Source organism: Cnephaeus nilssonii, assembly GCF_951640355.1.
Source record: "Cnephaeus nilssonii genome assembly, chromosome: 6".
Taxonomy (NCBI): Eukaryota; Metazoa; Chordata; class Mammalia; order Chiroptera; family Vespertilionidae; genus Cnephaeus; species Cnephaeus nilssonii.
The window spans coordinates 71,846,532-71,872,280 of record NC_137077.1 but is presented as its reverse complement, the minus strand read 5'-3'; the positions used below and the strand labels follow the sequence as shown (position 1 = coordinate 71,872,280).

Genomic DNA, 25,749 nt, shown 5'->3' with positions numbered 1-25,749 from the left:
ATTAAGGAATAGCGGAGTACGGACAATTTAATGTTTGATTTTATTCTAATCAATTTGAACTTTACATTTACTTTTATTTTACCTTTAACTGATATGCTTTATAATGTGAGTGCCACATTTCCTTTATGAGTACTTAAAATCACTCATTAAATCAAAGAGGAAAATCTCCCAGTATTATTATCAACTTTGACATTTGAGGTTTTATAGTCTAGAAAATTATATACATTTGAAAATCAATTAAGCCTCCTGAATTTTTTTATAAAGTGTTCATGTAGCACTTTACAACTACAGATAAATTTCTTAGGACAGGTGAGAATTTCATTGCATTAAATAAGGAAATGTAACTTATAAAGCAAAAAGTGGATATAGTATGAATTAAAAAGTGACATGATATAAAACTAACACAAGAGGGAGTTTCTGAGAACATGGTAGTTTCATAAGTTTTTCTGATTCTTAATCCTTATGGCCCTTTAACAGAGATGTCAAACAAAACATTCACGCTGACATTTGATACGTGAGGGCAAATAATCTCTAAAATTATGTAAATTTTAGCCGAAACCGGTTTGGCTCAATGGATAGAGCATCGGCCTGCGGACTGAAGGGTTCTGGGTTCGATTCCGGTCAAGGGCATGTGCATTGGTTGCGGGCACATCCCCGGTAGGGGGTGTGCAGGAGGCAGCTGGTCGATGTTTCTCTCTCATCGATGTTTCTAGCTCTCTATCCCTCTCCCTTCCTCTCTGTAAAAAATCAATAAAAATATATTTTTAAAAAATTACGTAAATTTTTGCATGAGAATTTATTCTGAACTATTCTACAGTCCAGTATTAATCGAAACAATTTCTGGCATATTTCCAAATACATAAAGAAAGAAAAATAATGCAGACTGAAACTTCTTCAAGCTTCAGGGCTCATCAAATAAGAGCTCACAACCTCCTTTATTTACTCTTCAGGAATTCTTGTGATGTGATAGTTTTAATCTCAGAGCTAAATAAAATAACCACACCTTCATCTCCCTCCACACCTACCTTCTTCCATGCTGTCCCGAAAGGAGCCCGAATGGCTGATGGCACGGGGCCTTTCCTCCAGAGACGTGGCACTCCCACAGAGCTGGGAGTCATCGTAGAGGTCGAAGGAAGAGTCTTGCGCTGGGATGCTGTTTGAGCGCATCATGCTGGGCCCGGGAAGGTTAAATTGAGACAGGTTTGTTGGACTCACTGGAAAACAAAGCACATACACATGGCCTGTCATTATGGGGCTTGGGTGATAAAACTAGCGGCTGACAGAAAGTGAAAACGTGATTCCGATTCTTATGGAAGCAGAAATCCATAGGGTGTCCCTATTTAAGATAAGCCACGAGGCTGCCTCTGAAATGGTCACTAACAGGTGTGGGGAGGCCCTCTTTACTGCCCTTTCATGAGAGCAGTATGTCAATTAGTAAAGCAATCTTAAACAAAACTAGCAAGTTACCTCTACTGTTCATGCTAGACATATAATAACATGACATGTTCTGTTAGCCTATGAGGAAAAGATTGTCTTCCTAGAGTCTGCAGGTTTCTTTTTAGAGAAGAATATACCACTTTAATGGGAAAAGCAAAGTAAAAAAATAAAAGAAACTACAAGAAATCTAAATTTCCCAAGCTTCCAATATTTGCCTAGGTCTCTTCCAGCTAAGATTCTGTTTCTGTGAGTACAGAAGAAAGGGGTTAATTCTGAATAGCTTGAAGGGTGAGCAGAGGAAGTGGGGTAGAAGGTCATTCAAGGTGGAGGGACCCCTGGAAGCACAAACATAGATACAGAGCACCATAAAAGGGTGTTTGAACATCACTCTGCATGCAGAAGAGTCCACCAAATACATAGAACTTGGCAGTTGCAGGTTGATAGTAAATCTTCTACACGGTAACCCTTGCACAAGGTGGAAAACCAATCTGAGCAACTGTCTCTTGGGAAGATGACAAGGAGTCTTACTATGTTTGAGACGCCTCACTGGGACTCTTATCAACCGTAAAGTTTTATCCAAAAATGTATTTTGGATGGAAAAACAATTGGATCTATTAAATAATAACTGGCATGTTTAGACTTCTTACATCCTTCTGTTTATACCAATGATTTTATATTTTATACAATTGATGCTAAGCACAAAGTAATCCAATGGCTAAGCTAGTTAGTGATTTGTTTTTTTTATCATATTTATCTAAAAATTTTCACAGTGCATTAATTTAATAGAAAATTTCACATGCATTTGAGGGTTTTAACTTTAAAACAGTGAAAGAAATTATCTTGGAGTCATAAAGTCACATTTTTAAAAATATTTCTATTTTTCTACAAATAAGATGATTAATTTTGTTATAAGGATTTTTAAATACATTTTAAATAAAATACAGAGAGATGTCCTACTCCTTTTGAAGTGTAAAAACTCCCCTAGGCTTAGAGTCGGGTGTTTGGAACCAGTGATTGTCTCTGCTTCCTACTAGTGGTGGGGTTTCTTTTCAGGTCTGTGCCCCTTGGGATCTTAGACTGTAAAATAACAACCTATGTCAAGTTGTTGTCATGAGCAACAAACTGCATAATATTTGGAAATCATTTCGTGAACAGTAAGCAATCACACAAATAAAAGTACTCTTAGGGTGCCTTTATCACTTCTTTAAATAAATAATTTTTGGGAGAGATATAGGGGCTCCTTTGAGGGTGGGTGGCGAAAGGAATGAGGTGAAATTGTTGTTTTAGACTATTTTACCCAGGTTTGAGAAGTGGTATTTTCCTGTTGCAGAAGCTGACATGGCAGAAGGGGAGACCAGAGGCGACTGGCTGCCGGTGTCCTGCAGCCCGCCGGTTGAATGGGAGCGCAACCACTCTTTGCCCTCTTCTTGGTTGGCCTGCCGAGACGATGGGGTGTATCTGCAAAACAGCACAGCTGAGACACTTAAGCACATCTAAAGGGGCAAAGCAATAGCAAGAGAGGAAAGCAAGTGAGAGGAGCTTATTGTTCAGACTAAACAACATTCTCAAATAGATTGAATTGAATTATAAGTGCTTAGTTCTTCCAGATGATTTGACACCATCTGTTTGAATCTCACAGGGAAATAAAAAGAGAATTTTGAAAAAAAAATATGCTTTTGTGAGATATGTAGTTGAAAATTATAAACAATGAGCAGACAGCCAAGTTAATTGAGAAGGACTCAAAAGCACAGTGCTTAGGAGGGTTTGAAAAGGATGAAACATAGACTGAAAATGGTGGACAAGGGAATTGGAGTGATTGTCATAGAAAAGCAGAGGGAATGGAACATAAATTAACAGCTCTCTTTTTTTAAGTAAAGGAAAATATTTATCTGGTTAAAATGCCACTTGACATCATATCTAGATTTTTTTTTTAAGAAGGAAGGAGAATGTTTTTACTTTATTAGAAAACTAGAGGCCCAGTGCATGAAATTTGTGCAAGGGGCTTGGCCCCCACAGCTGCGGCGGCTTACCTCGGCCCTCGCAGCCCTGGCTTTGTCCAGAAGGTCATCCAGAAGGACGTCCAGTCTAATTAGACTATTACACTTTTATTATTATAGATACACTATAGAACAGAATCTTAAAATGGACTAATTGCAAGCTGTTTGCTATTGCTAAGGAACTGGAGATAAAAGGGATATTGTGGAAGACCTATTTGGCCGGTACTCACTTTCCCCAGAATAAGTAAATTCTTAGCATCAAAGAGCAATCAACTTTTTATGTTCATACGGTGTCATAGCTCCATTATAGTTCATTCTATATCTTCCCCTCAGATAAAAGTGTGCAATAATGGATGGGCATGAATTATATTTTCTTTTTACTTTTTATGATGAACTGAAAAGTTATTTTGAGATTATGTAACACTAGAATAATTAATATTTAAATTAATCTGATAGATATAAGCACTCTTAAAAAAAACACAGAAATTAAAACTCTTGAATTTTTACCAAAAGGATTCATTAAAAATTCATACCTAATTATAGTATTTGTCCTCTGATGATGAAAAAATATTTTTCTTGCTTCAAATTAGAGCATCTTTTCAACATTACCTGGCCACATCTGTACACTATATGGGATTTGAGGTTTTGCAAGCATATGCCCCCAAGATGCAAAAGTTAGGGAAGTTAATTTGAATTTCCAGAAGTGATTTCGGCATTCTACCAAAGTTGCTGCCCCCATAAATGGTATTTACATTAGATTTAATTTGGGTCTCGTCCTCTATGAGCTTCTCTACCTGAGGGCTAGCTCACCTACTCCTCAGACCTGAGAAAGGTTTAAAAGTGATATCATCCTCAATATCAGGTGCTTCACTGCAAACAAACAAAGGAAGAGGAAGAAAGACAGCACACAAAGTTTAAGTAACAACAGAGAAAGAAAGGCAGCAATTGTGCCAAGAGAATATATACCTTAGTCCCTTTTTGGGTAGTGTATTTCTGTCAAGTTGTATGCTGTTAAAACAAAGAAAATCCCTAAGGACATAATGTAAACAAAACTTCCAAGTTACACATCCAACAAAACTGGTTCTCTGTTTGAACTACACAAATAAACTTTTTGAAACATATATTTAATGCTTAACTCTTTGGAAAAGAACTACCAAAGGTGACCAGATGTCTACTGTTGCAACACATGTGTGCTCCTTTCTAACCCATTTCCAATCAATTACAATTTAGTGACAGGATTATTAGAACATAGGTTAAATCGTATGTTAGAATAATTCCTCTCAATATTCTATTTACCTAATAGTTTGTAGTTTTTCTCTCCCCATGCAACTGACTAGACTTCTGCCATGCAAGAGAAACACAGAGGTGGAATCGAGATAGACTTGCTCTATTAAGTTAAAGTGACAAGTTCTAATAGGCAGAGAAGATACAAACATTATTTAGTATTTATTTTTGTATTCAAATTACTTTTAGTAAAAATAAAGGGAGATTTATTCCTATTTTCATATAAAAGAACAAATAATATATAACAAACATCTGCTTGAAACAATGTGCCTGGCATCATTTATTTACATGTTTTAATGAAATTAAACTATGCCATTTTTTGGAAATTATAAATTAGGTATTTTAAAGGCTCTATGCTTTATCATTATCTATTTTAAAGAATTCTCAAAGGAATTCTCAATTGGTTGTAGGAAGAGATGAAAGAATGTGTCTGGAGAAATGAGAAGTGGCTTCTCTACAAATAGAGGAAGAGGATTTCAACAATTAAGTGGGACAGGTCTTGAGATTTCTGTTGTAATCTTTGGCATGTGGATAACCACATAATACAATTAATTTGAATTTGCAGAATTATAGCTCTCTTTCATTAGAACCTCCAATGATCAAAATTAAATACACAGGATATATGCGTAATGGGATGACATAGCATGAATGAAATTTAATTCACATTGACTTGAATTTTAATCACTCAAAATCAAAGCTAAAATGTTTTCTTCTGTGTGTACTCCATTATTTGGCTCTGCAATATAAAGCATCCAAAGGCATTCTAAAACTTTAATTTTATTTTTGGGGGAGGGTCCTCATTAGGTAATTACCATATTATGGAGAGGCCAGTTCTAATATATATCTTGACTATAAAAGTTTTTTAGTAGTGTGGCTAAACAAACAAACAAAAAGGAATCACACTAAACAAATACAAGAAATCTCTAAATATGAACTACATTGTGTTAAAGCATTAATATGATTATAGGCCATTTTAAAGATTATCTTTTCCATGTGTGCAAATTTACTAAAGTTTAACATTGTAGAGGAAATTGAATATGGGCATTGTTTTGCCAATGTTATCAATGGTATAAAATTATGTTTATATCATGCAGAAAACTTAATGAAAGAAAAGTAATATATATATATATATATATATATATATATATATGTTTAAATTTACCAATGTAAGTTAAAACTTTAGGTAGAAATATCTGTTTAAATATAAATATTACTGATTTTATAATGTAGACACTTTCCACAAACCCTGAAACATCACAAACTCATATGCCTGCAAGGGCCAGGCAGGCCATGGAAATGAGTGGAGTGGGGATTTTAGTCAATAAACTGAAAAGGACAGTCACTGTTTGTCTAAAGCCAATAGACGCCTGTGCAGGACAGTGAATGCCATGTTATTAGATCGGACATTTAAAGACAAGCCAGAACTTTCTAAAGTTGGTTACTGCTTTAAATTATTTTCCAAATTTGGTTAAGTCACATAAAGCAAAACAAACAAAACAAATATGAACTGGTTATGGCCTAAGGGCTACCAATGACTAGAGTAGCTAAAGGGAAAATTATTAAAGAACTTATTGCTGGTTTGTTTATTTACTACTTTATGATATTTTATCTTCTTTTAAAGATAATAAATGGGATTTTAAACAAAAATTAAAATCTTTATGAAAAACTGAGTCAATGGTACTCGAATATGAATATCAATACAGTAGATACTGTAGATGAAAAGGTTAAGGCATGAGCTTCTGTTTACCTCTATTACCTGTCTCTAATTACGTGATCTTAGGTATTTACATTGCAGTACACTTTCTTTCAGGTATAGCACTTTGGTTTCCTTAGTGTTGTCAACATTCTACTGACTGCTTAATTGTAACTAAGCCAGCATCTCTGATAGGATCTAATTTTCTCTTCAATAGATCATACACTTTTTTGAATGTGCTTTGAAGGATTAGAATAAATTACTTTCAATTTTGTTCCCAAGAAAGAAAAAGTACAACTTCTTATATCAAAAATTATTTCAAATCAGTAATTTACTGGGAGGAACTAATCAATACTTATATCATATACTATACCCATGAATGTATTTAATTTTCACAGTTTAATAGTCATCAATATATTTTATTAGAATCAATGGCAAACATTAACTTGTTCAAAATTAATTTAAAGTTTGCTTTAGAAAAATTGTTCATCTGGCTATTTCTAATATTAGAACACTCTCCTTTGTAAAACTGGTCTATTTCAAAGAATGAGCAACAGTTAAAGATTTGCTTAAAGAGAATAAGTAGCTGCCTATTTGTCAGTGTATTTGTATAGTAAAAATGTATATTGACATCTAAAATATAGATCAAAGTAAAATATTAACATTGCATTTATGTTATATATATGTAAAATTTCAACTTATCATCTGGTTTGATTTGAGGGCTAGTTACCTGGTTACAAATAGTTAGTTGATTATTATTTTGAATTTTTAATGTCTGAATGACAAAGAAATAGATCGATGGCTAAACGATCAATTTGCTGCAGTCATGTTTATGATTAAAAATTAATCAGTATTTTGGAGGGTCATTTTGATGAATAAAGAATAACTTATTTACAATGTGCTTGATTTGGTTATAAAATTGTTATTTGGGTTCCTCACATATCAGTAAACTATCTAGGATATATTCATTAAAACTATAGGTTGTTAATATATTTTCAATATAATTTTATTTACTTGTTAGAATTTTTGAAAATGACATATGAGGATACCCATTTACCTGTAAAGTGCTGAAACTCAAATCTAGGATGCTGTAAGAAGCTAACTTTTTAGATAAAATATTAAATGCAATAGTACTTATACCAGTGTTTTTGTGTATGCTGCCCATAATGACAAACCCAGAGGGGAAATATCACCCAGCTGCTTATTCTATTTCTCCTGGCACAATTTTTTGTTTATGAGGAAAAGTGTATTTTATAATTAGCAGCCTACCATAAGAAGTATCAAGCATCAATGTTACATTAGCTTTAAAAGCCTTTTCTCAAGGGGAAGTCTCATTTGCATGGCTGTCCATGTACCATTGTTAGGGGAGTGGGAAGCAAGTGGGTTGAAAGCAATGTTTTGCTCTGGGTTTTTATTTCAGGAAAGCAAGAGAAACAGGGAAGAGCAGTGGGAAATCTTACATTGATGGACAACTGGTATACCGTAGTGAGTGTTTAGATAAGGGCTTTAGTTGATGTCTTTAAAAAATGATTCTGGGAGTAAGGCTAGAAGTTTGGAAAAGAGGTGATATGCCAGCATCAAATCTAGACTGACAAAAATTTAGGGCAGGGTGGGGAGGGGACCTTTTTTTTTTTTTTGCCAAGGGCCATTGTATATTTATAACATTATTCACAGACCATACAAAATTACCAACTTAAAAAAATTAGCCTGTATATTTGGTCAAACATTTAATGAACTCACGCCTAATGCCTTGGCGGGTCCAGACCAAATGATTTTGTGGGCCTTTAAGGCCCGCGGGCCGGACGTTCCCCACTCCTGATTTAGGGAAGGGTATCAGGCAATTTCAGTGACTAGTAGTGCTTTCACAAATAACAGGATTAAGGTAAGTGCCCAAGACCTTTTTTTTTCTTTGAAAGCTTTAGGTGTGCCAAGAAACAAATAGCAGTAAGTTCATTAGAAAAAAGTCGCAGTTTCAAAATATTTTCCTGGGGGAATGAGTCAATACCAAAATATCTGAGAAAGGAATTTTGTGGGGAGAGAATCTAGATTCACTTTAGTCATCAGTGATGCTTTCTAGTAACTATATCAGGTAAGAAATGCCTCATTATGCTTTTCATTTTAATTTTTAAAAACCCATAACTCATTAAACCAATGAGAAATATTTTGTCATGAGATGTATTTTCAAAGGGCCTAATAAAAACGTCACTGGTGTTATTATAATTTTCTCTAAGAATTCATATCTGACAATTGATTTTTCTTTTCTAATTCAACTAGGATTCCCCAGTGGTCCATTTGCTATTTTTCCATAGAAGTGCTTATAAAGCAAATTTAACATATTGCTCAGAGCATAATTGTAGAATCGATTTAAATTTGGTCTTTAAAAATGCTTAAATTACCATAAGGAGCTGTGTTGTCCTGGAGCTTAAGCCAAATCATTAAAATGGCTTGAGAAGACATCATTTAAGACATAAATACATGCTTGAATTTTATTCCAATTGCCTGTTGGGTATGTGTATGAATTCATATCAAGAAACTTAATTATCCAATTATCCTATCCTTAAAGATTTTTTTTCTTGTGCAAATTTGGTAATAAGAGCAAATGAAAGGCCCATTCGCATCCATTTTATGTCCCTTTGCAAAGTGGTACTCCCACTGAAATCACAGGGATTTAACGGGGAAGGGGGTGGGCACCGTGCGGGGAGGCGGGGGGAGGGCTTCATCCAGGCCTCCAGGAAAGCTCACCTTTCTGAGAGAGTAGATCTCACACTACCCGTTCTCATGAGCAGGCTCTGAACCTCGTGAGTGCCTGTGGTCAGTCCAGACAGGGAGCCATGATGGCTGAGGGGGAGGTCAATGGACTCAGAGCTCGTATGGAGGCTAGTCATGGACTGGTAACTCGGAGTGTCCTTGCTGCCTGCAGAGGAACTGCTCAGATTGGCAGCCCACACGAGACCACCTGACGTGAAAGAGTGAACCGATGCTGGGCTGGACGCCAACGAGTGACTTAAGCTTATAACATCTGTAGTTAAGTCTGAGGGTTTATTGAAGAGAGGGCTGCTGCTGCCACTGAGCCCACCAGCACTGCCCATGCTGCCCGTACCGGACGACGGTGATTCCAGACTGCCTTGGCGCGCTAATGTGGTACTAGGACTGGGCATTACTGAGGAGGATTTCACACCCTCAGTATTAGGTGCAGAGGCAGATTTGCCACCTGCCTTGGCACCAAACAACCTAAAAGAAAAACAAATAACAACTTCAGTTGTTCCGAGAAACTAATATCCACATTTAATATTAAGGGTTCAGTACATAGAGCCAAGGGTGCTTGCATGTGCCCAGCTGCCAAGCACTTCCTGTCTCTATGTTCATGAACTTTGTAAGCTTGAACTTTTTAATCTACTGCCTAAAATCTCTCAGATCACCATTAGGGTAAGGCCACCCTGGGATGCTACTACCCAGGGGCTGGGGGGAGTTGGCAAACCAAAATCAACCAGACATAAACATCCCTGGCTTTCACAACGTAAGGGACCTTGAGAATCTTTCACGAAAATTAAGTAAGTTTGACTGCATTTGCTGTTACCTATTTATAGAACCATTATAATGAAACAACTTCTACGCATTCGGTACATAAGAAACATGTTTAACATTTTATTCGAGTCTAAAAGGAATGTGTCAGGCAAGGTTTGGGAGGTTATGTTGCACAGTTGCCGGCCTGAATAACCATCAGGAAGTAGTTGGTTAGAGATAATATTTGACATAACTGGCAACATGTCAGCTTTGTCTTTATTTTCCCCCAAGAAAGGCCAAAGGATTTTATGTCAGTTGCCAGTGCTATTCAAATTCGTATTTTTGTTAGTGATTTGAAACATAGTTGGTGCAAAGTTAGATGCTGGAGCTTAGTTGAGAAAACATTTTAGTTTTGTAAGTGAAGATGATATTATCAAATTTATGTAAATATGGAAATAAAGTGACATGAAGTAATGGCATAATGATTACTAATTAAGTTGCAATGAAATCCATATTTCCTATAGTGAAATATTTTATGACGAATATGAGAAATTGTTTCATAGGTAATGGGCCACTGGAGGGCACTCTTGGCTTTTACTCGAGCGACGGAAATATTTACTCTCACTACAAGCCATAGTTTATTCTTTCTGATGAGAATCAACATTTCAAAAAGCCAGTTCTTCAGGATTAATATTTCTACTGAGGAATACACCCTCTAGTTTTTCAAACAATCATGTATCTGAGATTGCTTGAAATGCAAATATTTTGAGACGCTTTTTCCCTCCCAGATATTAAGGTTTTTGGTTTAGGCACTATAATAAAAACAAACATTAAAACCCCTTAACATGTAATAGCATATAAATCATACTCTATCATTTCACAGATGAGGAAACATACCCGCAGAGGTTTAACTATTTGTCCCAAGTCTTTAACTGTATGTCTCTTCCTGTCACTTAGAACAGACAAATATTTAAAGATAGTGATATTTCAGTGCAGAATTCTACATATTCAGTAACAAAGACAGTCCTAGTGCAGAAACCAAGCCATTCTTCTTACCACACTCATGTCAAAGAAAGCTGATGAAGAGTTAGAAAACCTAGCGCATTCCTTAGTTGTTAGCCTATTCCCAACATCAGAATGCTTTCAAATTCTGTCAATCCTATTGTACCTTAATTTTCAAAAAAGGTCAAGATACAGTAGTACATAAATGTGTCCAGCATACTCTGTTACAAGGAACACTTCCTCTACCTTCATGATCATCAACTCATTAAGAGCCAGAAGGATAATAAATATTGGAAATGAATAATAATAGTCATAAGGCTCTATTTTGTTTTACTTTATTTTTAATCATGAAAAAAGAGACGAAAAATCTATGGAAATTTACAAGCTATTACTTTATCTTTTCACTTTCCCTAGGTATTGCTATGTGCATTTAAGTCTCTTATAAATGCTGTTTGTGTTGCTAATCCTATATAATAAAAGGCTAATATGAAAATTGTCCCCTTGACCTGGAGTTCAACCAGGAGTTCGACCAGGGGGTGGCTCCTCCCCCTGGCCGCCCCCCGCCGCCCCCCGCCGCCCCCCAACCTCTAGTATTACAATAATAATAAAACTGGAAAGTTTGAGCATTTCTCAAAATGAGCACCACTTTTGTGCTATTTATATGATCAGTTTCTTAAACCTCATTGTACTCAAAATGGAAGAAAAGAATCTAAGATATATGCGTCTCAGAATACACTTGTATCTATGTATATGTCGTTTTGCATTTCCCCAGCCTCATGTCATCATGTGACCCATTCTTACCTTCGGAACGTAGGTGAGGCAATGTCAGGGTACTTGGATCCTGGCTGCCTGAGCCCTTGTGTCCCACAGGCACTGGCAGAGGTGGGGCTGGATTTGGGGGAACCTGACAAAGAAACGCTCTCTGAATCTGAGACGGCCACTTTCTCCTTTTCCTTGTCTGTCTGGTTGACCGTGACTGGACTGGAGCGCCCTGACCCAATCTTAGTGGGCTCTCTCAGTTTGGAGGTGGTGGCACCGGCTGACTTGCTGCTGACGTTGGAGTCGATGCTGCTGGTGCTGGACCTGTGGCCGCCTCGGCCGGGGATGCCGCTGGCGCTGGACTTGGAGGGGCGGGGCAGGCTGCGGTACTGCAGCGAGGCCTTGGAGCTGGCGTGCAACACCACGTCGTCCTGATTCTGGGAGCCGTCCAAACTGGTTTTTCTCCCGGCATTTGCCTTCCCACCAATGGCAGCGGATTTGGGGATTTTACCCAGCGTGGCCGATCCACTGGTGATGGTGGCTCCGCTGCTCGTGATCACGGGGGATGACCCTACTCCGCTGGGCTTCTTAAACCCGAAAGACCCCGTGGCAGTTGACCTTGCGATGCCCGAGGGGGGCTTTTTCCCCTCATCCCCGCTGCTCTTCCCTGCATCTGAAGGGGACCTCTGCAGCGAGGATCCTTTCAGGGGAGTCTTCCCTTTCTCAGAAGCTTTGGTATCATCGGTTTTCCCTAGTTAATGAGAAAGACACACACTTATTGGCCTGCACATTATGATTTCATAATGATATTTCTTTCAAGAATCTGTGAAAGGTGAATACAGCTTTATATGATTTCAGTTCCTAGATATATATATATATATATATATATATATATATATATATATATATATTAGATCTAAATAGGCATACACTCTAATATATTGTGTAAAAAGCTGCAAAAATAGGGCTATTAGACAAATGTGGTGAGAGATCAGGGAAATAATTGAAAACACGTAATTATGCTATTTATTATTGCTGTATATCTTGCAACTCTTCCTTTATACGGATAGCACTTCATCCAATCAAGTTAAGTACTAGAAAAAGAGTTCATTTGAATATCCGTGAGATGATTACATTTGGAGTGCCCTGTTACGTCAGTACTTCAGGTGGCACTATTTAAAATTAGGCACCGTTTAAAAAGTAGGGAGAGAGTCTTAGGGGAAAAAAAAAAGGATGCTACAGTTTCAAAGAATTCTTTCATAAAGATATTCCAAATCCCCAGCATTCTAACCCGTTAGATTAAAGTGGTTGATCTTGTCTCTCAGAGTTGGAGGTGAAACTTTGAGGCATTGACATAACTATTCTGAACTTTCACAAGGCAGTCAGAATGAAAGCAATCTTCTTTTTTTAAAAAAATAGCCTTATTTGCCGGAACCGGTTTGGCTCAGTGGATAGAGCATCGGTCTGCAGACTGAAAGGTCCCAGGTTCGATTCCGGTCAAGGACATGTACCTTGGTTGCGGGCACATCCCCGGTAGGGGGTGTGCAGGAGGCAGCTGGTCGATGGTTCTCTCTCATCGATATTTCTAGCTCTCTGTCCCTCTCCTTTCCTCTCTGTAAAAAATCAATAAAATATATTAAAAGAAAACACATATTACTTTAAAAAAAAATAGCCTTATTTTACTACCACATGATGAGAAGTGGCTGTGACAAAATAAAGATACTCAATAACTCGAAATTATGACAGTGATTTCTAGAGAATGCTTAGATTGTTATAGATATGTGGAAGACTGATTTAATAAAAGGAAAGCTATTATTAAAGAGGACAAAGATTAAATGGAAACAATCCATTGAAACACTTGTGCAGAGCAGCTGCCCGTTGACAAGCCTACCAGGGGTCTTGAGAGCACTTGTTCCAGCTTTCTGCCTAGACGGCGCCCCTCCCTGGGCAGACATGCCCCTTCTCCAGGAACCTGTCTGGGAAACAGCCAGGGCGGCTTTCTGCCCTGCCTTCTCAGGGTCTTCGGGGAGGCCCGAGGAAGCACCCTTCCACTTGCCACCGCCATCCGCCGGGCTGTCGAAGTCCTCTTCTGCTTTCTTCAGCTCCTCAGTGCCATCCCACGGCTCTTCGGTGGTGGGACGTTTCTCCGAATCTGTCTTCAGCTATGAAGAAAACATGACAGAAAAACTTTGTGCAGAAAAATCTATAAAGTGTGAATCAGGCACTGAAATTTATATTCTGTTAACTGGTTAAAAAAAAAAAAAGTACTGATTTATATTTCAAAAGAATTCCAAAACGTCCTCCATTTCTTTCTGTTTTCATTTACGTTTCACTAATTTTAGCCACAGAATTCTCACTTGTACATATTAGAGAATGTCAGCATAAATATATGTGCAGAAAACCCTAATTAAACACTTTAGAGAAGAGGTAATTTTTTCTATGGCAAATCTAACAAGAAAAGGTAAGACAAGATCAAACTTAATTACCTAATATCCATTCTTGATTTACCATCCTCAAGAGATCCAGTAACTTATTTCAGAGATAAATATAATATTAATCAAGAACTACTCAAATTCAGAGTATTAAAATATTTTTTATATTTTAAACAATTATATCAATACTAAGAGAGATATGGCATCATACATCTTCCTGGGTTAGATTTTAACCCATAGAAAATATATATACACACAAGCTGCTTCAGTTTATGCAATTATTTCAGATTAAGAGATTATGCTAAATTTAGTTCTAATATATAATAATTTGGGGTAAAATCTGGCAGAAGCACTGGAAAAGGAAAGCAGGTGATTCTCACCTGAGTGTTCTTCCTGGAAGGGAGAGTGATGTTGGAATAAGAGCTGACTGAGGACGCGGTGTTCAAGTCATCGGTGCTGATGTTATCGAGGGTGTCGCTCAGACCACTGCTCACCGAACTGCTGTCATCCCAGCTAAAGGCAAGACATGCAGCAGCAGTGAACTCCACACGGGTTGCACAATGCTAGTCACCTCATTTCCATGTGACCCTAATTGTGCTTTCAGAAGACAATCCTTTCTTTTAATCTTATGATGAAAAATTATTCACTGTCCATTTTTAGAAAATAATATTAATAAGAATTGAATGCAGACCTGAGAATAACCTTATCTGGTATTTGCAAAGAATCAGTGTCTAGAGCAGAGCCAGGTTCCGGGGGAATATATATAGACTGACTGGAAACCCTGATACAAACATTATATAATATCAGGAAAGAATAACATTACCCATGCGTCCCCCTCCCTTTCCCTCTGGAAACAGTAATCAGGAGTCAAATAGCACCTAAGAATTCACACTTTATTCTAAATAAAAACAAAACAAAACAAAACTGTGCTTAAGTCAGAAACCATTAAGTCATCCTTCATTCTTTGTCCTACCTTAGTAACTACTTCCAATCATTCACCAAATCTTGAACACTGAGATTCATTCTATCATAGCACCCCTCTTGTCATACCTCACAGTATCTGGCCAGTACAGTCTGGCCTTCTTGACTTTGGTCTTTCTTAATACAACTTCACCAGCTGAAGTTGGGCCAATGGTCAAAAGTTCACATCTGGCCATGCCACTCTCGTCCCTAACACTCTTCAAAGAGTTCTCTTTCCCAAAGCAGTAGATTCTCAAGTGGAATGCACCGGCCCCGTGGGACACACGAGAAATCCACTGAGGTATTAAAAAAAAAAATCCTGAAATTCTGAATATATTTGGTTTTTATCCAAAGAAGAATGAGTAAAATGGGCTAACATGGGCCCTGTCACCTAGTCAATGTGTCATATGATGCAGAAGTAAGGATTCAGCAGGGTCACCTGAAGGAGAATGGGGCTCCAGAGAGCAAAGGGGGAGAGCACAGTTCTATCGTTTATTGGTTGGTCCTTAGTCTGCTGTGAGGCCGTGCTGCTGCTTACCTGTGCTCCATTAAATGAACGCATGCACACTGGATACGGATATCAGACAGAGGCAAAGCTAAGTTTCACAAAATGGATAAGGGGCTTTTTAAAAGACCTCCTACAAATAATCCACACGTTGAAGAGAATATCTATATGTGTGCTTGAGGAGTCACATAAATTCAAAATAATAGTGATGCATTCATATAACATATGAAAACAACTAAAAATGGTATTGTCAAGAAGAGAATTTGAATTTATAGCAAATATTGTTAATGTGATCCCTCCCTAGGTGTGTATTTGGATTGAGATATTAGGTACTGATAGCATAAAGTATCATGATTACCAAAGGCATTTATAAATTAGATTATTATCAGTAACAACTGTATTTTTCCTGAGAGCAAAGAGGTATTTTGTATTATTGTCGTAAATATCTGTCATGTGTGGCTGTTCAAATCTTTTGAATACTCTCACTATACCTCATTTTGATAATTTCCCATATTATGAGTCTTACCTTCCCAAGGTAGGCTACAAAAACACTCACAATTCTATTTTGCCTGATAGACAGATATAGCATGTAACACAGGGCTTGTCTATCATATGTACCCACAGAGTCACAAATGTGAAAAACAATCTTCTGGGAAACATAGCAGCAGAGTTGCTCAATTCTCCATCAGCAGTGGCAGATATCTGGCCAAGTGTCAGCGGTACCCACTGGAGAAAGTGGTGATGCCCTGTGGCTATGGTTGGTTAAGAGCCTGCAAAGAGCCTGGTTCTCCAATCATACCAAAAATCCAGAGAGCCTTGTAATATCCTATGATTCCTTAAATTAGCCAAAGTAGATTCTGCAGTTTGCACATAAGAATCTCAATCAATACATTCATAATTCAAAATTTATTCTTCTTCTTTACTATATCCTTTATATTTTTTTACTAGAAGCCCGGTGAACAAATTTGTACACAGGTGGGGCCCCTTGGCCTGGCCAATGGATTGAGGCCCACTGGGGTCATCTCACCCAGTCCCTATAGGGGCTATGGGGTGCAGCAGGCCGGGGAGGGACCACGGGAAGTTGGCTGGCCATGGGAGGTTGTCTGTGGGAGCACACTGACCACCAGGGGGCAGCGTCTGCCCCCTGGTGGTCAGTGCACGTCATAGCAACCAGTTGACCGGTCCTTTGGTCGGTCAGTCACTTAGACTTTTATATATATAGATACCTGTATATGTTATATATACATAAACTATCTTATCACAGTAATGCATACATATAAGTTATACAAATATAAATATACACATTTTAATAATCACTAGTTTAAAGCACAGTTCAGGCTTCTTAAAAAGATATCAAGGCTGTTCACTATATGGCTCTTGGCCACATCTTCAGTGTCAACATTTCACATGCCCTGCCTCACTTTCTGGACTTTGACTTAGAACCACATTCAGTTCCCATCACCATTATGTTATTTCCAACCTCTGCTATTGCTTGAACTACCCCTTGCCTATCTGACCAAGTGATCCTTACCTTTATAAGACCTCTTCCAGGAAGCCTCTTTGCTCTCTGCTGTCAGGATGGATTAGTTAGCTCTCCTCTGCCCTGCTGTAATACCATGTACAGTCTTATAGGACTGGATTTGGCCCATTGTTTAATAAATCAATAAAACAGGTTTAAATGGACCATTAGCCTCTGATTCTTATAAGCATAGAGAATGTGTAATTTTTCTTTGAATTTCTATTATTTAAGTCAATAACTAACACCTAAATGTTGAATAAAAGTCTTCTGTTTCATAGAGATTAAGAAAAAAGCAATTATGGAGGTAATATCTCACATTTATATGAAGTGAATTTTAAAGGAATGCCTAGCACACAATATATCCTGCATTCAAATAATAAAATTAAACAAAAAGGTAAATTTTATAATGAGTATTTTTAAAGTGATTATTTCTCTGGTAAGGAGAAAGACATCAATATTTCTAACAATAGCTTCTATCAATTTAAATCCTAGCATCAGTGGTTATAAAGTTAAATGTAACAATTCTTATTGGAATCACAACCATCACATATGTCCTACTTTAAAACCACTTAAAGTTTCACGTGAACACAATACCTTTGTGGTTAAAATGATATAAATAGAGGTGCTTAGCTGGTATATTCACTTAAACTTGATATTCTGACTTTGTGTAGGAAGCAAATGTATCACTTACGTGGGCATTTTATAATACCTTACATTTTTCCATCTCCTCAATCTGCTATACCTCTAAGACTCAAATTCTACAATCTAATTTTTGGACCACCATCTCGTTTCTATACTCTGAGTACTCTAAAAATCTACTCATTCCTAATTGTCATATATATTTATAGATACATTCTATTATCTATTGTTAAGTCTTCTTATATATTTTACTCCACTGAGCTTTGTATCAAATGGTCCAGTACCCAAAGATACTGGAGGAAAAGGATCACAAAAATGTTAGTCTAACTAGTAGCATATTGTAGTTCTTGCCACCATATATTCTTCCATATCTGTCCTGATTTTATATTAATTAAATATATATTTTCTTCATTCTCATTGTGAAGAATAACAAGAAAGTCAACTAATTATAATGACTAATATAATAATATTTTATTATAATACTAGAGGCCCAGTGCATGAAAATTCATGCACTGGAGGTTGGGGGGTCCCTCAGCCTGGCCTTCCCCCTCTCACAGTCTGGGAGCCCTCAGGGGCGGGAGGTGACCCAGCAATCAGGGGAAAGCAATGTCCCCATCACACCTCTGCTGCTGCCACTGCTGGCAGTGGAAGCCTTGGCCAGCCCTGGTTACCTGAGCCTCAGGTGGCCCTGGAAGGCTGGGCAGCCGCCATCCAAGGCTTGCCTGTGCCTCAAGCCGGCTCTGGGCTGCTGGGCAGCCATCATCCGAGGCTTACCTGCGCCTTGGGTCAGCCCTGGGTGGCTAGGGGGCTGAAGGGACTGGGTGACTCTGGAGGCAGGCAGGCGAAGCTGCCAGACCCACCTGGGGGCGGGCCCGGCCTTGCTGCACGCCTGCCGCCCCGGTGGGGCTGAGCCGACTGGGCGTCACCATCTTGTGGCTGTGGGTGCTGCCATCTTTGAGGGCATGGCAGTCAATTAGCATATTCCCTCCTTATTGGTGTTGGTACTGCCATCTTTGAGGGCAGGGCAGTCAATTAGCACATTGCCTCTTTATTAGATATTATATTATATTATATTATATTACTATACTATAATAATATTTTTATATATTTTATTATATATAAAAACTAATTATAATGACTGAATGCATATAGGTTTGAGTTATCTAACTTCAGGTGATTTCTCAGGGCTCCTTAGAAATTTTGTTTATTCCAAAAGTAATTTTTTTTTTTCAAATTCCAAAGGCATTGTGTTATTTCTCTCTTTTCCTCTGGATTCCAAGATCTTTCTCCTAATACTTTACTGAAATTATTTTCACAATGGTCAATGACATCCATGAATTGAATGCTTATTATTGTTCTACTCTTATGATATTATCTAATCCTCTAACAAATCTATGAGACAGTCATTAGAATAAAAGAGGTTCCGTTAGGTTAAATGACATGCTCACGATCCCATGATGGAGCTGAAATGTGAATCCAGGAATTATGTCTCAGAGCTTGCTTAGTACCATGCTCCCCTGCCTGCCAGCTTCTCACCCCTTCTCTCTTAAAATATATCAATGCAGAGCCTAGAGGCTCCCTGTAAACTTCCCTGGAGTCCTCAGTGTCCTTTTTGTTGGGATTCCTCTGAATTTCCCAATATTCAGAACTTAATCTTAATTCACTTTAGACATTCTTCCTTGGAAATTTCCTAGTCTTCCCCAACTTTGATATCACTTCCACAATCATGGCACTCATTCACATCTCTAAGCCAGACTTCTCTCCTGGCTACAGGGTCAACATTTCTACTAGAAGTTTCTCAAGGTTGTCCTGTCAACATCTCAAATTCACTCTGCCTCAATTATATAATTTGTTGTTAAAAATTATTTTCCTTCTCATTTACTTACATTTCTTGTTAACTCTTCTCCCAGGCAATATTAGTGTGAATACCTTTCTTCGCTTGCTTAGCTCTGTTCTTAAGTTGTCCCTAACCCTTGAAAATCTATCTCAGCTATAGGTAACATAACCATCTTGACTGCTCTTGCTTGTCTCTCCTTCCAAAAAAAGCTTATTAGCAAGTATATTCTTTTATTCATTAAGTGATGAATAAATTATACCTCTTCTTGAAGAACTCAGTGTTTACTGTGGAGCACAAAAATTTAAACAAATGATTATAATACTAGAGGCCCAGTGCGCGAAATTCGTGCACTCGCGCGGGGGTGGGGTGGGGTGGTCTCTCAGCCCAGCCTGCACCCTCTCGCAGTCCAGGAGCCCTTGGGGGATGTCCGACTGATGGCTATTGGGCATCCTTAGCGCTGCTGCAGAGGCAGGAGAGGCTCCCGCCACAGCTGCTGTGCTTGCCAGCCTTGAGCCCAGCTTCTGGCTGAGCAGTGCTCCCCCTGTGGGAGCGCACTGGCCACCAGGGGGCAGCTCCTGCATTGAGCATCTGACCCTGGTGGACAGTGCACATCATAGCGATCAGTCATTCTGCTGTTTGGTCAATTTGCATATTAGCCTTTTATTATATAGGATAAAGGCACTGTAGTAGAGGTGAATGTTAAATGTATGGCAGGGCAGAGCTACCATAACTTATTTTAAAGTTAAAGAATTTCTTCATGATAGGGACACTGTAGAGTGATCAGATAAAATCTATGTTAATCACTCTATTGTAGCATAAACATCTGTTATAACCATTTGTGTGTGTACTTTTCTATCTTTATTGGTCATATTTTGAATTACCTGAAGTCAGGGACCGTGTTTTATTTATCTTTACAATTCTAGCATATAACATGGTATCTACTATTGAATAGATGACTAGTAGATGTTTATTAAATGAATGAAAGTTTTAATTCTGAAAATGCTGCTTATAGCTAGTAATGTCTACAAATTGGATTGTATCCAATAAATGTAGATTTTGAGAAAAAAAATTGTTCAACATATTTCTTTGTTAAGTAATCCTAAAGGAGCTAATTTTAGTTGATGACAACATTATTCTCCTAATCTGAAAGTTTTGTGATTTTGACATTCATCTTTGATTTTTCAGATACCAGAATTCTTCCTAGCCAGGATGCAATTAATTAATTAATCTTATTTATTATGGCACATTTAATTAATTTGAAAAAACCTCATAGAACATAGGTTTTTACTGAAGAAAAAAAGAGAAAATTTACTCGCATAATTAGCTCTGAGTAGTAGGTCTGATATATCATCAATATATTTTTCCATCTTTTCATTTTTAATTTTATTAAGATGTGCTAAGAATTCTTGACTATATGCCTTATAAAAGGGCTCTTTTTATCTCTTCCAAATTACAGATCTATAACTCTGATAAATTTTTCTCAACAATCTAGGACAATAAATTATAAGTCTGAGTATCTTGTATTTACTCTTTGGGTTGTTTCCCACTTGAAACACTGTGAATAAATCCACTAAGAACATTCACATACATTCCATTTATGTGACATTTTAGAAAAGGCAAAACTATAAATACATAGGACAGATCAGTAATTGCTAGTGGTTAGGAGTGTTGAAGATTTGTGATGGCTGTTACTTGACTTGATATGTATGTCAAAATTCAGATCTGTGGATAATTAAAAAAAACACCTGTATGTAAATTTTTTTTAAAAAAGTCAGTTCACTTGGCAAATTATAATTTGGGTCTACATTAGATGACTAATAATTCTAAGAAGAATAGTAAGAAAAGGCATACCTTTTACTATTTATATTCTTAATGTTCAATAATTCAATGGGGCCAGGGATCTGTTTTATTTATCTGGTAGGGCATTTGTAGCTTTGACCCTCATGCATACTTAGAAGAAGATCTGCCTGAAAATAAATGTGTTATATATTCAACTGCTTTCCTTCCTTCCTTCCTTCCTTCCTTCCTTCCTTCCTTCCTTCCTTCCTTCCTTCCTTCCTTCCTTCCTTCTTTCCTTTATGAAGAATTCAGAAATATTGACTAAATAATTGTTTAAATAAATTTGCATATTTAAAACTAATTTCAGAGGAAAATGCTAGTGCTGTTTGTAGGTACTTTTTAAACACATTCCTACATTTTGGTGTAGCAGCATTTCATATAGCAGGTATTAATCAACTTCTTTTTTTTAAAAATATATTTTTTTATTTTTAGAGAATAAGAGTAAGGAACAGAGAGAGAGAGAGAGAGAGAACATCTTTGTGAGAGTGAAACATGGATCGACTGCCTCCTGCATGCCCCCTACTAGGGAGCAAGCTTGCAACCCTGGCATGTGCCCTGACTGGGAATCGAACCAGCAATCTTGCAACCTTTCAGTGAACAGAGGACCCCCAACAAACTGAGCCACACCAGCCAGGGCTAATCAACCTCTTTGATAGTTCATATTGCCAGGTCAACTGTCCTACTTATACATGTACATGCAAAACACAGAGATTTTCTTTTAATAAATAACTAATTCCGATATTTCATACAGTATGTCTGATTTCTATGAAAACACCTTCTTAGTCCTACCTTTTAACAATACACTTTCTTGTTAGCTTGCTTTATTAAAAGCTGAAGTAAAAAAAGCCATATAAACAATGCTTGCATATCTTTTTGAATGCTTTGATTACATATTGTATGGTGATTTAAAAAACCATAACTATGGACATTGTAAGATTTGTCAGTATCTGAGTGTCCTTTGGCCAGTGCTGTTGGAACACTGTGGAACAAGTTCTTCGGGTATGCCAGTAGTGGTCCAGCAGCATGATGTTCCCCCTCCAGCATCTCATCCCTCATTCATTATGATCCTTGATATATACATGCAAGTCTTTATATATATATATATATATATATATATATATATATATATATATATATATATATGAGAAGTCTGTGCTATTTTTATTTCTTTGAAAAAAATAACAGCTTTTTTTAAAGATATAAATCACAGCCCATACTATATTCATATTTAAAGTAGAATCCAATAGTTTTTTTTAAAAAATATATATATATATTTTAAATTTAATAAGTCTTTATTTTTCAGATTATTACAATTGTTCCTCTTTTTTCCCCCATAGCTCCCCTTCACCAGGTTCCTACCCCCCCCTCTGCCCTTACCTCCCCCCCACTGTCTTCATCCATAAGTGTACGCTTTTTGTCCAGTCTCTTCCTGCACCCCCCCACACTCCCCTTTTCCCCTGAGAATTGTCAGTCCACTCCCTTTCTATGCCCCTGATTCTATTATTTTCACCAGTTAATACTGTTCATTAGAATTTTTGTTCCGTTGGTTTTTAGATTCACTTGTTGATAGATACGTATTTGTTGTTCATAATTTTTATCTTTATCTTCTTCTTCTTCTTCCTCTTCTTAAAGAATACCTTTCAGCATTTCATATGATTTTGGTTTGGTGGTGATAAACTCCTTTAGCATTTTCTTATCTGTGAAGCTCTTTATCTGACCTTCAATTCTTAATGATAGCTTTGCTGGGTAGAGTAATCTTGGTTGTAGTTTCTTGCTATTCATCACTTTGAATATTTCTTGCCATTCCCGTCTGGCCTGCATAGTTTCTGTTGAGAAATCAGCTGATAGTCGTATGGGTGCTCCCTTGAGGGTAACTAACTGTTTTTCTCTTGCTGCTTTTAATATTCTCTCTTTGTCTTTTGCTCTTGGCATTTTAATTATGATGTGTCTTGGTGTGGTCCTCTTTGGATTCCTTTTGTTTGGGGTTCTGTGTGCTTCCTGGACTTGTAAGTCTATTTCTTTCACCAGGTGGGGGAAGTTTTCTGTCACTATTTCTTCAAATAGATTTTCAGTATCTTGCTCTCTCTCTTCTTCTGGGACCTCCATAATTCTGATGTTGATACGCTTGAAGTTGTCCCAGAGGCTCCTTACACTATCTTCATATTTTTGGATTCTTTATTCTTTTTGCTTTTCCAGAGGAGTGTTTTTTGCTTCTTTGTATTACAAATCTTTGACTTGATTCTTGCGATCCTCTAGTCTGCTTTTAGGACTCTGTATAATATTTTTTATTTCAGTCAGTGTATGCTTAATTTCTAGTTGATCCTTTTTCATATCCTCGAGGGTCTCGTTAAATTTATCAGCCTTTTCTAGGAAATTCTTGAAAAACCTTATAACCGTGGTTTTGAACTCTATATCCAATCGCTTGGTTTCCTCCATTTCCTTCATTTGTGGCCTGCCTCTCTGTCTCTGCATTTTAGCTGCTTCCCTGAGTTGATGGAGTGGCTTTGTGTGCTAGGTGTCCTAGCAGGGCCCAGTGGCTCAGCCTCCCCAGTTACCTGAGGTGGACACTCTTGGTGTGCCCCTTTGTGGTCTGTGTGTGCAGTCTTGTTGTAGTTAAGCCTAGATTGTTGTTAGTATCATTGGGGGGAGTTGACCTCCAGGCCAATTGGCTGTGAGGATCAGCTGTGTCTCCGCTGGGAGAGCTTCAGTGCTCAGCTTGTATGGGGAGTAGTCTCAGGATGGAGCAGACAGCCTTGGTTTCCCATCAGCCCCGCCCTAAGAGGACCCTGTCTTTCAGTGTCCCACGGCAATGACTGCACGCAACTCTGAGAGAAGGCTGCTCTCGAGTTTCGCCTGCTGCCAGACAGTCCAGATCTCCCTGAATAAGTCTGGGTACCCAAAGTCTCACCCAGAACTGAATTTCAGTGCAGTTGGGAGGTTTTGTTTCCCTCCTGAAAGAGAAAGCTAGCCGTGTGCTTGCTGCCCGCCCTCTCCAAGTGCCGCGAGTAAGCCAGCCGCGTATTCAGCCGCCCGCCCTTTACGTGCGTGGGTCTCCGCACCTCTGTCCTCCACAGCTCCTCTGAGTCTCAGTGTCCTTTTCTCTTTCCTTCTAGTTGTAGAATTTCCACTCAGCCAGCTTTCCGGTGGTTCTGGATGATGTCTGCTCTGTCTTCCAGTTGCAGTTTTGAAATTGTTGTGTGAGGCAGCAGTATAGGTAAACTATATAGCAGTATAGTTTACCTATGCCGCCATCTTGGTTTCTCCTCTATACATGCAATTCTTAATGCTGGCAGTAATCACCTAGCCAGACTCTATATCACCAACCATACTTTAGATTCCTGGATGCCACCCCTACCTATGACTCAATCCTCTAGACATCACTTTGATTTATTGGACAGATTTTGAACCTAAACTCTTCCCCCTTCACACCCTCACTCTGAATTCTAAATTAATGCTCAGTTATCCCTGGTTCCATATTTAAGAACTTCAAGAACACACACAAAAAAAATGTTAAAAAAATTCAACATTTTAAATATATGATTTAAATGCAAATTCTGGAATGAAGTACGCCATCCTATATAATAAAAGCCTAATATGAAAATTGTTCCCTCGGGCGGTCGTTCAACCAGGCATTCTACTGGGTGACCTGGCGTTCGACTGCTCACTATAATGTGTGCTGACCACCACGGGGAGGTGTGAACATGGCGGGTGCTGGAAGCGGGTGGCAGTGGAGGCACTGCCAGCCCCAGTGGGCCCCAATGAGAGCAGGACCGTAGCAGGATGGTGGAGCAGGTGATTGGGCAGCGCCAGGCCAAGGAGGGTGCAATGGGGGCCCGATTGCCCCACTGATTGCCCAACAGATGGCGGCCAGTGGTTGTGACTGGGGGCGGGGCTGCCACCCAGTTCCCAGGCACTGAGGGAACCAGGTGGGGGGCCGGTCCTGATCGATCGCCCTGCAGACAGTGACCAGAGGTGACAGTGGGTGACGGGGTTGCCACCCGGCTCCCAATTGCTGAGGGAACTGGGTGGGGTGTCCGGCCCTAACCAATCACCCCACAGGTGGGATGGTAGAGCAGGTGAGAGGGCGGTGCCAGGCCAAGGCAGGGTGCTAGGCAGGGCTACTGGGCTGTGAGGCTGGGGTTGTGAGCTGGGGTCTGATCCCCACAGGCCACCTGGAGGGACCCCACCTGTGCATGAATTCATGCACCTGTTCTAATTGATAAATAATGTAGATAATGGTAGATAATGTAACTTCTTAAGACCTATGGACATTCAACAAATATACAGAATATTATGCTGGATGCATTATGGCACTGTCAGACACTTCAACCACTGGAGATTG

The 25,749-nt window shown here is 38.5% G+C and overlaps 1 protein-coding gene across 4 annotated transcripts in view; it reads right to left on the bottom strand.

Moving 5' to 3' along the window:
* NAV3 (neuron navigator 3) overlaps positions 1–25,749 on the bottom strand; it is an 837,665-nt gene that overhangs the window by 81,106 nt on the left and 730,810 nt on the right. For 2 of the 4 annotated variants that reach the window (XM_079773450.1, XM_079773451.1), the window contains 7 exons: positions 14,489–14,621; positions 13,568–13,838; positions 11,719–12,427; positions 9,154–9,642; positions 4,401–4,442; positions 2,735–2,895; positions 1,026–1,214 (listed from right to left, as the gene is read on the bottom strand). In XM_079773450.1, the coding sequence (XP_079629576.1) occupies positions 1,026–1,214; positions 2,735–2,895; positions 4,401–4,442; positions 9,154–9,642; positions 11,719–12,427; positions 13,568–13,838; positions 14,489–14,621 (1,994 nt within the window). The remainder of the gene's footprint in view (positions 1–1,025; positions 1,215–2,734; positions 2,896–4,400; positions 4,443–9,153; positions 9,643–11,718; positions 12,428–13,567; positions 13,839–14,488; positions 14,622–25,749) is intronic. The other 2 variants (XM_079773452.1, XM_079773453.1) reach the window with 2 other exon arrangements.